Here is an 18,119-nt window from a genome sequence, read left to right on the forward strand (position 1 = left end):
TTTATGCCTGTCACTGTTATGGAGCTTTATGCCTGTCATTGTTATAGAGTTTTGTGCCTGTCACTGTTATGGAGCTGTATGGCTGTCACTGTTTTGGAGATCTGTGCCTTTTATTGTTATGGAGGTTTGTCCCTGTCACTGTTATGAACATTTGTTCTTCTCACTGTTATAGAGCTTTGTGCCTGTCACTGTCATGGAGCTTTGTGCCTGTCACTGATATGGAGGTATGTGCCTGTTATTGTTATGGAGCTTTGTGCCTGTCACTGTTATGGAGCTTTGCGCCTGTCATCGTTATGGAGCTTTGTGCCTGTCACTGTTATGGAGATTTTTGCCTGTCACTGTTATGGAGATCTGTGCCTGTCACTGTTATGGAGATCTGTGCCTGTCACTTATGGAGCTTTGTGCCTGTCTCTGTTATGGAGCTTTATGCCTGTCACTGTTATGGAGCTTTGTGACTGTCACTGTTATGGAGCTTTGTGCCTGTCACTTTTATGGAACTTTGTGCCTGTCACTGTTATGGAGCTTTGTGCCTGTCACTGTTATGGAGCTTTGTGCCTGTCACTGATATGGAGCTTTGTGCCTGTCACTGTTATGGAGATCTGTGCCTGTCACTTATGGAGCTTTGTGCCTGTCTCTGTTATGGAGCTTTATGCCTGTCACTGTTATGGAGCTTTGTGCCTGTCACTGTTATGGAGCTTTATGCCTGTCATTGTTATGGAGTTTTGAGCCTGTCACTGTTATGGAGCTTTGTGACTGTCACTGTTATGTAGCTTTGTGCCTGTCACTGTTATGGAGCTTTATGCCTGTCACTGTTATGGAGCTTTATGCCTGTCATTGTTATAGACTTTTGTGCCTGTCACTGTTATGGAGCTGTATGCCTGTCACTGTTGTGGAAATCTGTGCCTTTTATTGTTATGGAGGTTTGTCCCTGTCACTGTTATGAACATTTGCTCTTCTCACTGTTATAGAGCTTTTTGCTTGTCACTGATATGGAGGTCTGTGCCTGTTATCGTTATGGAGCTTTGTGGCTGTCACTATTATGGAGCTTTGTGCCTGTCACTGTTATGGAGATTTTTGCCTGTCACTGTTATGGAGATCTGTGCCTGTCACTGTTATGGAGCTTTGTGCCTGTCACTGTTATGGAGCTTTGTACCTGTCACTATTATGGAGATCTGTGCCTGTCACTGTTATGGAGATCTGTGCCTGTCACTTATGGAGCTTTGTGCCTGTCTCTCTTATGGAGCTTTATGCCTGTCACTGTTATAGAGCTTTGTGACTGTCACTGTTATGGAGCTTTATGCCTGTCATTGTTATGGAGTTTTCTGCCTGTCACTGTTATGGAGCTGAATCCCTGTCACTGTTGTGGATATCTGTGCCTGTTATTGTAATGGAGGTTTTTCCCTGTCATTGTTATGAACATCTGTTCTTCTCACTGTTATAGAGCTTTGTGCTTGTCACTGATATGGAGGTCTGTGCCTGTTATTGTTATGGAGCTTTGTGCCTGTCACTGTTATGGAGCTTTATGCCTGTCACTTATGGAGTTTTGTGCCTGTCACTGTTATGGAGCTTTGTGACTTTCATTGTTATGGAGCTTTGTGCCTGTCACGGTTATGGAGCTTTGTGCCTATCATGGTTATGGAGCTTTGCGCCTATCATCATTATGGAGCTTTGTGCCTGTCACTGTTATGGAGCTTTGTGCCTGTCACTGTTATGGAGCTTTGTGCCTGTCACTGTTATGGAGCTTTGTGCCTGTCACGGTTATGGAGCTTTGTGCCTGTCACTGTTATGGAGCTTTGTGCCTGTCACTGTCATGGAGCTTTGTGCCTGTCATTGTTATGAGCGTCTTTGGCCATCACTGGTATGGCGGTGCTGCAGCTCTCACAGTTATGGAGCTTTGTGTCTGTCACTGTTATGGAGCTTTGTGCCTGTCACGGTTATGGAGCTTTGTGCCTGTCATTGTTGTGAGCGTCTATGGCCATCACTGGTATGGCGGTGCTGCAGCTTTCACAGTTATGGAGCTTTGTATCTGTCACTGTTAAGGAGCTTTGTGCCTGTCACGGTTATGGAGCTTTGTGCCTGTCACTGTTATGGAGCTTTGTGCCTGTCACTGTTATGGAGGTTTGTGCCTGTCACTGTTATGGAGATCTCTGCCTGTCACAGTTATGGAGCTTTGTGACTGTCACTGTTATGGAGCTTTGTGCCTGTCACTTTTATGGAGCTTTGTGCCTGTCATTGTTATGAGCGTCTTTGGCCATCACTGGTATGGCGGTGCTGCAGCTCTCACAGTTATGGAGCTTTGTGCCTGTCACGGTTATGGAGCTTTGTGCCTGTCACGGTTATGGAGCTTTGTGCCTGTCACTGTTATGGAGCTTTGTGCCTGTCATTGTTGTGAGCGTCTATGGACATCACTGGTATGGTGGTGCTGCAGCTCTCACAGTTATGGAGCTTTGTATCTGTCACTGTTATGGAGCTTTGTGCCTGTCACGGTTATGGAACTTTGTGCCTGTCACTGTTATGGAGCTTTGTGCCTGTCACTTTTATGGAGCTTTGTGCCTGTCATTGTTATGAGCGTCTTTGGCCATCACTGGTATGGCGGTGCTGCAGCTCTCACAGTTATGGAGCTTTGTGCCTGTCACGGTTATGGAGCTTTGTGCCTGTCATTGTTGTGAGCGTCTATGGACATCACTGGTATGGTGGTGCTGCAGCTCTCACAGTTATGGAGCTTTGTATCTGTCACTGTTATGGAGCTTTGTGCCTGTCACGGTTATGGAGCTTTGTGCCTGTCATTGTTATGAGCGTCTTTGGCCATCACTGGTATGGCGGTGCTGCAGCTCTCACAGTTATGGAGCTTTGTGCCTGTCACTGTTATGGAGCTTTGTGCCTGTCACGGTTATGGAGCTTTGTGCCTGTCACTGTTATGGAGCTTTGTGCCTGTCACTGTTATGGAGATCTGTGCCTGTCACTGTTATGGAGCTTTGTGCCTGTCACTTATGGAGTTTTGTGCCTGTCACTGTTATGGAGCTTTGTGCCTGTCACTGTTATGGAGCTTTGTGCCTGTCACTGTTATGGAGCTTTGTGCCTGTCATTGTTATGAGCATCTTCGGCCATCACTGGTATGGCGGTGGTGCAGCTCTCACAGTTATGGAGCTTTGTGCCTGTCATTGTTATGAGAGTCTGTGGCCATCACTGGTATGGCGGTGCTGCAGCTCTCACAGTTATGACTTTTTCTTGCTGTCACTGTTATGGGGGCACTGTTGCTGCCACTATTAAAGCCTCTGAGTTTTTCAATGTCATGGGATCTATATCAGTTGACATTTCTTAAAAATGGTTTATATATTGCTGGGAATATTCATTAATATTATATCCAAAACTTCAAAATCCATTTTTTAAAGATAATAATATCAGATGCATAGAAAGATAATCTGTCACATTCTCCATCAAAAAAGCAAGATCGTCAGCGAAATGTTTAACATAAGATTCTATGTAATTGGAGCAGATCTGAATATTATCGCAATTCTTCTGTTTTCTTCCATTCACTTTCTACAAAAGTTCAGCGCTCTCCCTGTAATGTTCTAGAGAAGTCTTCCCCTTTTCTGTCAGGTCTTTAAACCTATACATAGATTTAATGCGGCTGCTAAGATAAAAATGTCAAGGTGAAAAGTTCATTCAAAACTTTACAGTCAGGATTTTTCAAACTTATAATATAAAGATTCTTACCAATAACTAGATTGATAAAAGAGACATTAAACCTCATCCAGTTCTGAAGCAGATGAAGAGTGCATTCACCTTAACCCAGAGAGACTCTTTAAAGCAAAACATCTATGAAGAAAGATACTTTACACATTTATCTGATCACATCATTCATAGGCTTCAAGTGAAAATGCCATCTAGTGCCACAAATCAGTATTACAACTTGTTCTGCCTTAAAGGAAATGTCCATTTTTTACAATCCTTTTTCAAATGTTTTTTGCCTTTTCTATATCCCATCTGTAACTCATTGCTAAAGTGAAATGCCCATATGAGGATCGATGATGATGATGATGATAACTATCGCTTTGCATGCCTGGGCATCCAATTAGAACGGGTTCGAATACTGTATTATTAGGAAGATCTCTTGAAAAAAAGCTGTTAACAAATTCTCCCTCTACTGGCATCCCCAGTGACTTTAAGGGGTTATCCAGTTTCCAAATTAAAAGTAACAGCATTCACCTATTTTCTTGTCCATTGATCCAGCACTGACCCTCGTGCAGTGTTACCAGTCTTTCTTTAAATGCCAACTGCATGTGACCGCTGCAGCAAATCAGTCACGTGCCAGTAGTTCAGCACACTGCTGATGTGGCCACTTATTGGCACAAGTCAGGTACTTCACGATCAGAGATGCTTTTTACAGATGCTCTCCATTCTCGCCAAGAGATGAGGATCCTCTTGGATGGTCACAGATGAGCATGGAGAACAAAAAAAAAGACAGGGCCTTATATTCTGGATCATAAAATCTGGAGCTTTAATAGGGTGCCCATTTTTATCTTTGCTTTGCCCTTCCTCCACCCCCCAGTCTTCTCTACTTTAACCCAACAAACTTACCTGTACACTCCTTTTTAAGTCCCGAAGGGTGTTTTGTCTCCTTTACAGACTGCTGATGCTTCTAAGACAGGAATGGGCAATTAATTTTACTGAGGAGTCACATGGGAGACCATGAGTGCTATGGAGGGCAGAAACAAAAGCTGATATTCATTCTGCTCAATATTAATATTAACTAATCCACCACAGTCCCCAACACAGAATGATCGTCTCACAGCTCCCTATACACAGTATGATGTCCCCACAGCCTGCCAACACAGTATGATGCCCCTATAGCCCCCACACAAAGCATGACTTTACACACAACTCCCCAAAACGTAGGCTGTCACCACAGCCCTTACACAGGTAAGGACCGCTAGCCCCACATACAGTATGATGGCCCCCACAGTCCTGCCACACAGTATGATAGCCCCCACAGCCAGGGATGGACTGGAAGTGAAATTCAGCCCTGGCATTTGAAAGCACAAAGGCCCATGCTGCCCCCGCCTTCGATGCACCGTCTCAACTATCAACAGTATCTGCACCCTGAGGATGCAGATACTGTTACCAGCACAGCAGACAATGCGGCCCACAACCGGACCAGCCCATCTGGCATTTGTCAGAATTGCCAGATGGCCAGTCCAGCCCTGCCCACAGCCCTCAACACAGTTTAATTGCCTGCATATCAGCTCAAAACATCAGCTCAAACAGTATTGTGTTCCTACACAGCCTTCCACACACAGTAGAATGGCCACCACAGCTCCCTCATACAGTATGATGTCCTTTACAGCCTTCCTTGTAGTGTGACAAACCCCACAGCCTTCCACAGACAGTATAATGAACACCACAGCCCCCTCATGTAGTATGATGTCCCCTGTAGCCCCAAGCTCAGTATGATGGTATCTGCATCTTTATGGGGTTGGGGAGGGGTGAAGGCAGCCGCATGCTGCCCATAGGCCACTGTTTCCAGCCCTTTTCTTATCCAGGTCTGTTTGCTAGAAAGGAATAGCAAAAAGGCCAGATGTGTCCTGTGGTCCGCACTTTGCCCTGGTCTGTTCTAAGATTATTCCAGGTATTGCATTCGTTAAACTGTCCATCAAATTCAATAGTAATAAAAAAATGACGTAAAACCACAAGATCCTCAGTGATGTAAATAACTAAAACAAAGCAGTGCCAGGGATGCCAACCAGCCAGAAACTCCTGGACTCACTTTTTCCCTATACCATAAAATCTTTTGATGTGTCCGAAATTTTGGAGAAGCTTGTACGGATTATTTAGACTGTAATTTGTATCACTTTATAGTTCACAATGAATGCAGCTAATGTCTTCATATCAGATATTAGAGGCTGTAGCCATATATACCTTAAAATCTTAATGAATGATTTTTTTGGGGGGCTTTCCAATGTGTTCGCAAAAACTATTAGCTGTTCATAGTTTTAGAACAAATTGTCCCTCCAAAAAAATTAAAAGTAAGTTGACAACCCTGAGTAGTGATGCCATGAGAGGGGTTTTTGAAATTTGGCATAGTCAAGAAAAATATATATTGCCGGGTTTAGCGACTAATGGAAATGTCGCTGTGTCACACAGTCACCCAGGTTTGAGAAAAATACATAAACCCTGCTGTAGCTCCCTCTCTCTGGAGCGGCTCGTGTTAGGATTTACACTGAATTCTGGGCAGACTTTAATCTAGGATCGTTTAAGAGGGGAAAAAATGGCAGATAAGACTTTAAGTGTCCCTTACAGAACAAGGGCCAAAGCTGAATAAAAAGATATAGTAATAATGGCTGACACATTGCCGCTGCTCGGCCGGTGAAACTCCCCTTTCTGTAGGTAAAGGGATCAATAAGATACTGAAATGATGTATAACGTTGATCTCTGATCACATTTATTTTTGGTTACTTGTCATTTGAAGCTCTCGCAGCTCGTAATTTAATATAGAATGAAAGATTAATGTAAAATTTATCCTAAGATGTAGCAGCCTGCGAATAAGACGCTGCTGGTAACCTTTAAAAACCAAATACAGGAATAACTCGAAAAGTCACACTATTGGCAGAGTCGTAAATCTGGGAGATTAGTCTTCATTTCACACCATTTATTAAGGCCGATACTCCAGTCACATACAAAGCTGCCTTTAGAATTCTCAAGACCCAAACCCCCACTGATCTGCAGGTGCCTGCAACATATGTAATATCAGGAAGAAAGTTTAGTTACCCTGTAAGATACCTTCACATTGCATGTAGGGGCAACAGGAGAACGCCCAACAATGGACACTACCAATACTGAAGTTCTTATCTAGTCTTCATTACTGTGCTCTCTATAATTAGACTAATAATTCCAATTCATCTGACCAATAAGTTCAGGACATTGTGGGGGGGTGTGGGGGGCACTATATTTACAAACGTTGGGGAAACTATTTAAAAAACTATTTAAAAAATCATGCTTATTGTGCCTGAAAAAAATATTGCGTAAATCTTATAATTGCTAGCAAATGGCATACCTACCATAGGAGGCAGGGGGCATAATTGCTTGGGTCCAAGTAGGCAGGAGACCCGTCACTAATTTGCTATAGTAGTTGCTTGCACCCACCACTAGGGGGAGCTGACAGCATACAAATTGCTCCAGCTCCCCTTGCCTTCAATATGGCCATCTTAAACGTATATGCAGTTTTGCTTCCCCAGTAAATGCAGCCGGAGTTATAGAAGTCAGAAATCTGCTACGTAGATCTATTAATACTAGACCCTGGTACCCTGCCGGACCGCTGTAGGCTGTTGGAATCAACTGTAAGGTTCCTTTTAATAAAAGTAAATCAATAAGTTATATGTTTCCCAAAATAGTGCTAATAAACAAAACAACTCATCGCACAAAAAAGAGCCTTCATCCAACTGCATGAATGGAAAGTGCAAAATGTTACAGCTTCCTGAAAGCTGTTGTCATGGGTTTACCACGACAGAGAAGGGCTAAAAGACCGTGGTGTCTGATTTCTCCTACTCCTGCACTCATTTGAAGCACTTCACCATCATATTAAACAGTGCAGGTTTCTGCTAGCAGTGCAGGGGTTAATCTGTTCAGTTGAGAGTCTCTGGAGCTTTCCTGCTTTGATGGTCTCGGCTGTTCAGTGTTGGCTACTCCCTTCTCCTATATATACTCGCCACTGGCAATCTGAGATTGCCAGTGTTAGTTTCATATTGTCTGGTTCTGGAGTTGGAGGTGTTTGTTGTTTGAGGAGGCGTTTGGAATGTTTTTCTAAAGACTGTTGCTTGGTTATTTGTCTGTGTGCTTATCCTCATCCTCTCCTATTTGTTTTTTACTTTACTTCCTGATGTTGCACTAAGTTGTTTGTGAGTGCATATTTGTATGATTGGTATTTTCATTTATCCCTGTACATCTTCCTTTGTTAGTCTGGTTTGTGTACTCTTAAAAACTTCTACTCCCCACTTCCCTGGGTGGGGAGGGGACAGATAAGGGCTACATCAGGAGCTCAGCTAGGCTCGTGGCCCCAGCATCTTCACCATCAGAAGAAATCAGGGGAGCTGGGGTTGCTAGGGCACCCCTAGCTTTAGGGGCAGGGAAGGAGCCCCTAGCCCTGGGATATCTGACAAAAGTGCGATGACAGCTGTGATACAAAAACAAAAAAAATCCACCAAAATGGGCTTGGTAATGAAGGAAATGGAGCAGTCCTCTGGTACTGAAGTGGTTAATAAGTGCATAATTTTGAAATTTTTGGTGGCTGTGTAGTGAATATTATGTTTTAAACAAAAAAGGAGGTGATATATTTGATTGACAGGACAGTGAGGTCTCTGCCCCTGCTGCCAGCCAGATCCCTTGGAGCAATCCTCTTTCGGGCTGCTCGGTGCTCTGCTTTTTGGCTGCAGTCACCAAAGTTATGTTCATTACAAACATTTGTTGAGCAGCTCAGATGACATGAAGAACGGGAGCGCTGTGTACTTCCACCTGGGGTCTGGGGCTCCTTTAATAAAACATGACATGCACATTTATCTCTGAAATGGATATGGTACAAGATTGACGTCTCCATCTCCAGCACTGCACACGGACCAGTACTTTTGCATTGTTATATGTTTTATTTGTCTTCTGTACCTGATATTTTGTAAATCTCCCAGGGAAGGGACTGAAGAATGGAAGGACTGGTGCAACTAAACAGCCAACGCTGCCCTATTGTGGTTGAGTCTAGTATTACATCAAAACTTTTTTTTATCTAGGGATCAAACATTTGGCACAGATCCTAAAAATACAAACTCTGAGTAGAATTAGAGGATGCAGAGCTGAGCTTGTCACATCTAGCAGAATTTCACCCGCCCCCCCTCCCACCACCCCCCATTAAAATATTTTTTTTGCGCATGTAGCTCTTTCAAAGACATGATAAGCAATACCTTTACATGGCCAGTCCTTCCTCCCTTACTGAGGAATCAGCTGTTGAATTGATATGCAAATGAGGCTGAAGATCTATTGTAGATCTGAAGCCTCTGTCACTCCAGCTCTATTCCCCGCCCAGCGACGCCTCCTCCTGCTTGGGAGTATTGGATTCTTTTTTATAAGTCTAACTGATATGTCTTCTTATATACACAGGTTGTAAGTTTTGCCAGCCTGAAGTTTGACAAATCAGATGAATGGATGGTCCTGGGTGTCCTCTGGTGTTCTGTAGTTCAAGCTCTTCTACTGCCAATGTTCCTCTGGGCCTGTGACCGCTACCGAGCAGATGTGAAAGCCGTCTGGGATAAATGTATAGCCATTATGTCCAATGATGATGAAAATGAAGGTGAGGAACGAAGCAATGGAGGATATCAATAAAATGATCGCCCCAAGGTTCTGGTAGGATGGCTGCAACCATGCATTCCTGTTGATGTCATTAATTTGGGGTATTTACTTCTTGGATGGTGCTGAGAAATCAAAGTTGATACTCTTGGGTGATGTTCTTTGGTGGTGCTCATGGATGGTACTCATGGGTGGTGCTTTTTGGTGTTGCTCATGCATGGTACTCATATATGGTGCTCTTATACTGTACTCATGGATGGTACTTATGAGTAGTGTTCTTAGTCCTTGATATACTCATGGGTGGTGGCCATGGGTGTACTCATGGGTGGTGCTCTTAGGGGGTGGTTATGGATGTACTCATGGGTGGTACTCTTAGAGGTAGTCATGGATGTACTGATGGGTGGTGCTCTTATGTGGTGGTCATGGATGTACTCACAGGTGGTGCTCTTAGGTGATGGTCATGAATGTACTCATGAGGAGTGCTCTTATGTGGTGGTCATAGATGTACTTATGGGTGGTACTCTTAGGTGATGGTCATGGATGTACTCATGGGTGGTACTCTTAGGTGATGGCCATGGATGTACTCATGAGGAGTGCTGTTAGGAGGTGGTCATGGATGTACTCATGGGTGGTACTCTTAGGTGATGGTCATGGATGTACTCATGAAGAGTGCTGTTAGGAGGTGGTCATGGATGTACTCATGGGTGGTACTCTTAGGTGATGGCCATGGATGTACTCATGAGGAGTGCTGTTAGGAGGTGGTCATGGATGTACTCATGGGTGGTACTCTTAGGTGATGGTCATGAATGTACTCATGAGGAGTGCTCTTATGTGGTGGTCATAGATGTACTTATGGGTGGTACTCTTAGGTGATGGTCACGGATGTACTCATGGGTGGTACTCTTAGGTGATGGTCATGGATGTACTCATGAGGAGTGCTGTTAGGTGATGGTCATGTGTGTACTCATGAAGAGTGCTCTTAGGTAGCAGTCATGTCTTTACTCAGGAGGAGTGCTCTTTGGTAGCGGTCATGGATGCACTCATGGGTGGTGCTCTTAGGTGGTGGTCATGGATATACTCATGGGTGGTGCTCTTGGTTGGTGCTCATGGGTGGTACATGGACATCACATTACACCTTCTCTATCTCTTGTATTTTGTACAGACAACAGTCCTGATGGTGGAGTGCACTCTGATCTCATATATGAAAGACCCTATGACTACAATTATGGGGGTGATATCATGGCCATGGAACGTATTACCAAGTATGACTTTTCGGCTTTAGAAAGGGGAATCCCGCAGATGTATCCTATGAAGGAGACTCAAGAAGATAAAATGCACTATCTTCAGGTAGGTGATGTTCTTACCTTAAAAGTTATTAAAGAGTAACCGTCATGTTAATTTTTATTTATTTATTTTTTAAATCAATAGTAGACATGAAAATAAGAACTTTATAATATACAGTACAGACCAAAAGTTTGGACACACCTTCTCATTTATAGATTTTTCTGTATTTTCATGACTATGAAAATTGTACATTCACACTGAAGGCATCAAAACTATGAATTAACACATGTGGAATTATATACTTAACAAAAAAGTGTGAAACAACTGAAAATATGTCTTATATTCTAGGTTCTTCAAAGTAGCCACCTTTTGCTTTGATGACTGCTTTGCACACTCTTGGTATTCTCTTGATGAGCTTCAAGAGGTAGACACCGGAAATGGTCTTCCAACAATGTTGAAGGAGTTCCCAGAGATGCTTAGCACTTGTTGGCCCTTTTGCCTTCACTCTGTGGTCTAGCTCACCCCAAACCATCTCGATTGGGTTCAGGTCTGGTGACTGTGGAGGCCAGGTCATCTGGCGTAGCACCCCATCACTCTCCTGCTGGGTCAAATAGCCCTTACACAGCCTGGAGGTGTGTTTGGGGTCATTGTCCTGTTGAAAAATAAATGATGGTCCAACTAAACACAAACCGGATGGAATAGCATGCCGCTGCAAGATGCTGTGGTAGCCATGCTGTGGTAGTATGCCTTCAAATTTGAATAAATCCCCAACAGTGTCACCAGCAAAGCACCCCCACACCATCACACCTCCTCCTCCATGCTTCACCGAGGGAACCAGGCATGTAGAGTCCATCCGTTCACCTTTTCTGCGTCGCACAAAGACACAGTGGTTGGAACCAAAGATATCAAATTTGGACTCATCAGACCAAAGCACAGATTTCCACTGGTCTAATGTCCATTCCTTGTGTTATTTAGCCCAAACATGTCTCTTCTGCTTGTTGCCTGTCCTTAGCAGTGGTTTCCTAGCAGCTATTTTACCATGAAGGCCTGCTACACAAAGTCTCCTCTTAACAATTGTTGTAGAGATGTGTCTGCTGCTAGAACTCTGTGTGGCATTGACCTGGTTTCTAATCTGAGCTGCTGTTAACCTGTGATTTCTGAGGCTGGTGACTCGGATAAACTTATCCTCAGAAGCAGAGGTGACTCTTGGTCTTCCTTTCCTGGGGCGGTCCTCATGTGAGCCAGTTTCTTTGCAGCGCTTGATGGTTTTTGCAACTGTACTTGGGGACACTTTCAAAGTTTGCCCAATTTTTCGGACTGACTGACCTTCATTTCTTAAAGTAATGATTGCCACTCGTTTTTCTTTACTTAGCTGCTTTTTTCTTGCCATAATACAACAGTCTATTCAGTAGGACTATCAGCTGTGTATCCACCAGACTTCTGCACAACACAACTGATGGTCCCAACCCCATTTATAAGGCAAGAAATCCCACTTATTAAACCTGACAGGGCACACCTGTGAAGTGAAAACCATTTCCGGTGACTACCTCTTGAAGCTCAACAAGAGAATGCCAAGAGTGTGCAAAGCAGTCATCAAAGTAAAAGGTGGATACTTTGAAGACCCTAGAATATAAGACATATTTTCATTCGTTTCGCACTTTTTTGTTAAGTGTATAATTCCACATGTGTTAATTCATAGCTTTGATGCCTTCAGTATGAATGTACAATTTTCATAGTCATGAAAATACAGAAAAATCTATAAATGAGAAGGTGTGTCCAAACTTTTGGTCTGTACTGTATCTTATTACAAAAATCCACTTCTTTCTCCTCATAGACTAATATTTAATTCTTAAAATTCTCAATTCACTGGTATCCAGTGAAGACAGATTTTCCATTTACTAAAATAGATGACAGTTGGTGCTCATATTGTTCTATGGAGAACTGTAACTGTCATTTCAGAAGAACTTGGAGCAGAATGTCTGTGTCTGCTTCTAGCTCCTCCCTAGAATGTATGTGTCTGCCTCTAGCTCCTCCCTAGAATGTCCGTGTCTGCCTCTAGCTCCTCCCTAGAATGTCTGTGTCTGCCTCTAGCTCCTCCCTACAATGTCTGTGTCTGCCGCTAGCTCCTCCCTAGAATGTCTGTGTCTGCCGCTAGCTCCTCCCTAGAATGTCTGTGTCTGCCTCTAGCTCCTCCCTACAATGTCTGTTTCTGCCTCTAGCTCCTCCCTATTGTCTGTGTCTGCCTCTAGCTCCTCCCTAGAATGTCTGTGTTGTCCTCTAGCTCCTCCCTAGAATGTCTGTGTCTACCTCTAGCTCCTCCCTAGAATGTCTGTGTTGGCCTCTAGCTCCTCCCTACAATGTCTGTGTCTGCCTCTAGCTCTTCCCTATAATGTCTGTGTCTGCCTCTAGCTCCTCCCTAGAATGTCTGTGTCTGCCTCTAGCTCCTCCCTAGAATGTCTGTGTCTGCCTCTAGCTCCTCCCTAGAATGTCTGTGTCTACCTCTAGCTCCTCCCTAGAATGTCTGTGTCTGCCTCTAGCTCCTCCCTAGAATGTCTGTGTCTGCCTCTAGCTCCTCCCTAGAATGTCTGTGTCTGCCTCTATCTCCTCCCTAGAATGTCTGTGTCTGACTCTAGCTCCTCCCTAGAATGTATGTGTCTGTCTCTAGCTCCTCCCTAGAATGTCTGTGCCTGCCTCTAGCTCCTCCCTCTAATGTCTGTGTCTGCCTCTAGCTCCTCCCTAGAATGTCTGTGTCTACCTCTAGCTCCTCCCTACAATGTCTGTGTCCGCCTCTAGCTCTTCCCTAGAATGTCTGTGTCTGCCTCTAGCTCCTCCCTCTAATGTCTGTGTCTGCCTCTAGCTCCTCCCTAGAATGTCTGTGTCTACCTCTAGCTCCTCCCTAGAATGTCTGTGTCTGCCTCTAGCTCCTCCCTAGAATGTCTGTGTCTACCTCTAGCTCCTCCCTACAATGTCTGTGTCTGCCTCTAGCTCTTCCCTAGAATGTCTGTGTCTGCCTCTAGCTCCTCCCTAGAATGTCTGTGTCTGCCTCTAGCTCCTCCCTAGAATGTCTGTGTCTACCTCTAGCTCCTCCCTAGAATGTCTGTGTCTGCCTCTAGCTCTTCCCTAGAATGTCTGTGTCTGCCTCTAGCTCCTCCCTAGAATGTCTGTGTCTGCCTCTAGCTCCTCCCTAGAATGTCTGTGTCTACCTCTAGCTCCTCCCTAGAATGTCTGTGTCCGCCTCTAGCTCTTCCCTAGAATGTCTGTGTCTGCCTCTAGCTCCTCCCTCTAATGTCTGTGTCTGCCTCTAGCTCCTCCCTAGAATGTCTGTGTCTACCTCTAGCTCCTCCCTAGAATGTCTGTGTCTGCCTCTAGCTCCTCCCTAGAATGTCTGTGTCTACCTCTAGCTCCTCCCTACAATGTCTGTGTCTGCCTCTAGCTCTTCCCTAGAATGTCTGTGTCTGCCTCTAGCTCCTCCCTAGAATGTCTGTGTCTGCCTCTAGCTCCTCCCTAGAATGTCTGTGTCTACCTCTAGCTCCTCCCTACAATGTCTGTGTCTGCCTCTAGCTCTTCCCTAGAATGTCTGTGTCTGCCTCTAGCTCCTCCCTCTAATGTCTGTGTCTGCCTCTAGCTCCTCCCTAGAATGTCTGTGTCTACCTCTAGCTCCTCCCTAGAATGTCTGTGTCTGCCTCTAGCTCCTCCCTAGAATGTCTGTGTCTACCTCTAGCTCCTCCCTACAATGTCTGTGTCTGCCTCTAGCTCCCCCCTAGAATGTCTGTGTCTGCCTCTAGCTCCTCCCTAGAATGTCTGTGTCTGCCTCTAGCTCCTCCCTAGAATGTCTGTGTCTGCCTCTAGCTCCTCCCTAGAATGTCAGTGTCTGCCTCTAGCTCCTCCATAGAATGTCTGTGTCTGCCTCTAGCTCCTCCCTAGAATGTCAGTGTCTGCCTCTAGCTCCTCTCCAGGAATGTCTGTGTCTGTCTCTGGATGCTCCCCTCTTCGTAGAATTTTAAAAGCACCAACTGTCATCTCCTATTTCAGTAATGGGATCATCTGTCTTCTCTGAATACAGATTTTACCGGAGAATTGAGAGTGAATGATCAGTCCAGGAGGAAAAAGAATCAGATTTCTCTAATAAGATATATTACAAAGTTGCTTATTTTCATGTGTACTATTAATTTGTGAAATAAAAATTAAAATAACGCTTACTCTTTAAGTCTTATTAACAGTGAATTGTGGAAACACAAGTAAGGCGCAGGCACATTTTCGGGGCCCTCAGTTTTGAAGATCCCAGTTCAATGCACATCTTAATAAAATGAATAGGATTATTAACCAGTCCCTTCTTCATAAAAACATCACAGAAGAAAAAGCAGCCATACCTGGGCACAATACTAAGGTACCGCAATACCTTAGTATTGGTAAGTATGGCTACTATTTCTGTGTTTTGGGGGATTTATGTCCTTTTCAATGAATTCCCTTTCTTCATGTAGCCTTTAAAGGAGCTTAATGTAAGAAGCACGTAATCATTGTATAATGAAAAGTTCTACAACTTTGTAACATACTTTATGTTTTAACCCTTTGCCATTTTAAGCATTTCTGCTTTCAGTGAATAAAAACATTCTTTCCTACATCCAAATGGTAAAAAACAGCTAAAATATTATTCAGTCTAAATTATCCCAAACTAGCAAGATTCTGCCCCCACTAGATCAAGTCATAAGTGAGAGGTTGTCCACTACTTTTACATTGATACTTTTACATTGATGACCTATCCTTTGGATAGGTCATCAATGTCTTTACCGGCCAGGATCCAACACCCATCACCCCCGCTGATCAACTGTTATTGGTGTGGGTGCCGCCGACCGGGAGTACTCACTTGCGGAGCTGCTCCGTCTACTTGTAGTGGCCGCCGCAGGGTACTGCACATCTGCCTTCTATTAATTTAAATAGGAGGCAGATGTGAGGTACCCTGCAGCGGCCACTACAAGTAGACAGAGCAGCTCGTTAAGTGAGTACTTCCGGCCGGCGGCACCGACACCGATAACAGCTGATCGGCGGGGGTGATGGGTGTTGGACCTCGGTTGATCAGACATTGATGACCTATCCTCACGTCCTAAAGATAGGTCATCAATGTAAAAGTAGAAAAGTAGTGGACAACCTCTTTAAGTATTTGCAGTAGAAATTTCTGCACCAATTCTGCATTTCTTGTCAGGAAAAACGGTGCGTAAAATAGGCACTATTTTGCCACGTTTTTTACATGCATTTTTGTTGCAGATTTTTCCTTGCTCATTATGGGTATGTTCACAAGTTGCATTTTTTCAGCATTTTTATGCGTTTTTTTTATCAAATTAAAAATTTCTTACAGTACGAGCAAAAGCTGTGAGATTCTAGAAATCTCATGCACACAATATACTGCTGTTTTGTTGTTTTTTTTAAAAAATGCAGCTTGTCAATTCCTTCAACTTTTTAGCAGCATTTTTCACCATAGAAGGCAATGAGGAAATGCAAATATGCTGGAAAAAACGCATGCAGGCGTTTTTGCTGCTTTTTTGGTGAATGAAACTATCTTTATTAAACATGTACTGTAGACATATAACACATATAATCTGCACCAAAAAAAAACGAAGCAAAAGCTGCTTTTTGTAAGGGTTTGGCATAAAAAAAACGGCGATTCGCAGAGTTCCCCTTTGGCAGCCATTGAATACTGACGTTGATTCTGGTATAATTGTAGATGCTTTCCTCCAGTATTAATCTAACACACTGTGCTGCACCAGGGGGCGCTCTCTCTCTCTCTCTCTCTCTCTCTCTCTCTCTCTCTCTCTCTGTATAGGAGAGGTGCAGTGTATCAGATCAGTATAATGGAAGAAGTCCTCTTTACAAAACTTAGCAGTCCCATGATCACAGCAGTTCATGTTAGACAACTGAGCTGTAACCCAGCTTTCCCACTGCTCAGATTGTCCCTGCAGCTCATAAGACACTACTAAACTGTAAACCAACGGTCTCACTGTTCGCATCTATTCTTTTACTGCACTGACACAAGAAAAGCTGGATGACGGGTCAGTGATGACGTGTTCTGGCACTGCTTTTGATGATGGGTAAACTGGGTTAACTGAGACTGCAGTTAAAAATGGGAGTGGACATTCTTGATACTTATCGATTCCAATGGTTACTACTGTTAATATTTTCACCATGTTTAAAAAAATGAAACATAAAGCCTTTTAAAAAAAATGGGAAAGTTGGGTTGATTCTCAGTGTTAATATGTTCTGAGACTGGTGCCAATACTGGGAAAGTTGGGTTGAATCTCAGTGCTAATATGATATGAGACTGCTGCCAATACTGGGAAAGCTGGGTTGAAGCTCAGTGCTAATATGATCTGAGACTGATGCCAATACTGGGAAAGCTGGGTTGAATCTCAGTGCTAATATGATCTGAGACTGCTGCCAGTACTGGGAAAGCTTGATTGAATCTCAGTGCTAATATGACATGAGATTGCTGACAGTACTGGGAAAGCTGGGTTGCAGCTCAGTGTTAATATGATCTGAGACTGCTGGAAAATAGTGGGAAGGCTGGGTTGAATCTCAGTGCTAATATGATCTGAGACTGCTGCCAATACTGGGAAAGCTGGGTTGAAGCAAAGTGCTAATATGATCTGACACTGCTGAAAAATAGTGGGAAAGCTGGTTTGAATCTCAGTGCTAATATGATCTGAGACTGCTGCCAATACTGGGAAAGCTTGGTTGAATCTCAGTGCTAATATGACATGAGACTGCTGCCAATACTGGGAAAGCTGGGTTGAATCTCAGTGCTAATATGATCTGAGACTGCTGAAAAATAGTGGGAAAGCTGGTTTGAATCTCAGTGCTAATATGATCTGAGACTGCTGAAAAATAGTGGGAAAGCTGGTTTGAATCTCAGTGCTAATATGATCTGAGACTGCTGCCAATACTGGGAAAGCTTGGTTGAATCTCAGTGCTAATATGACATGAGACTGCTGCCAATACTGGGAAAGCTGGGTTGACTCTCAGTGCTAATATTATCTGAGACTGCTGAAAAATAGTGGTAAAGCTGGTTTGAATCTCAGTGCTAATATGATCTGAGACTGCTGGAAAATAGTGGGAAAGCTGGTTTGAATCTCAGTGCTAATATGATCTGAGACTGCTGTCAATACTGGGAAAGATGGGTTGCAGGTCATTGGTGATATGTTCAAAAAGTGCTCCTGACTATGGAAATGGAGGTTTGCAGCTCAGTGATGCTAAAACTGTGATAGAAGTTAAGAAAGCAGGGTTGCAATTCAGTAATGATATCTTGTGAGACCGCTGCAATTGTTGGGAAAGCTGGGTTACAGTTCAGTGATGATACTTACTTAAAGGGAATCTGTCAGCAGTTTTTGCTATCTCATCTGACAGCAGCCTGATGTAGGCAAAGAGAAGCTGAATTCAACAATATATCACTTCGTTTACTGGGTGCTGCCATTCTGACACAATTAGAGCTTATATATTTAGCAATGCAGCAGAGCTGA

At 43.7% G+C, this 18,119-nt stretch overlaps 1 protein-coding gene across 1 annotated transcript in view; it reads left to right on the forward strand.

Moving 5' to 3' along the window:
• GPR153 (G protein-coupled receptor 153) overlaps positions 1-18,119 on the forward strand; it is a 169,212-nt gene that overhangs the window by 134,273 nt on the left and 16,820 nt on the right. The window contains exons 4-5 of the mRNA XM_073656697.1: positions 9,142-9,331; positions 10,490-10,674. Of these exons, the coding sequence (XP_073512798.1) occupies positions 9,142-9,331; positions 10,490-10,674 (375 nt within the window). The remainder of the gene's footprint in view (positions 1-9,141; positions 9,332-10,489; positions 10,675-18,119) is intronic.

Source organism: Phyllobates terribilis, unplaced genomic scaffold (assembly GCF_046119375.1).
Source record: "Phyllobates terribilis strain yellow unplaced genomic scaffold, ASM4611937v1 Scaffold_12__6_contigs__length_324123572, whole genome shotgun sequence".
Lineage (NCBI taxonomy): Eukaryota > Metazoa > Chordata > Amphibia > Anura > Dendrobatidae > Phyllobates > Phyllobates terribilis.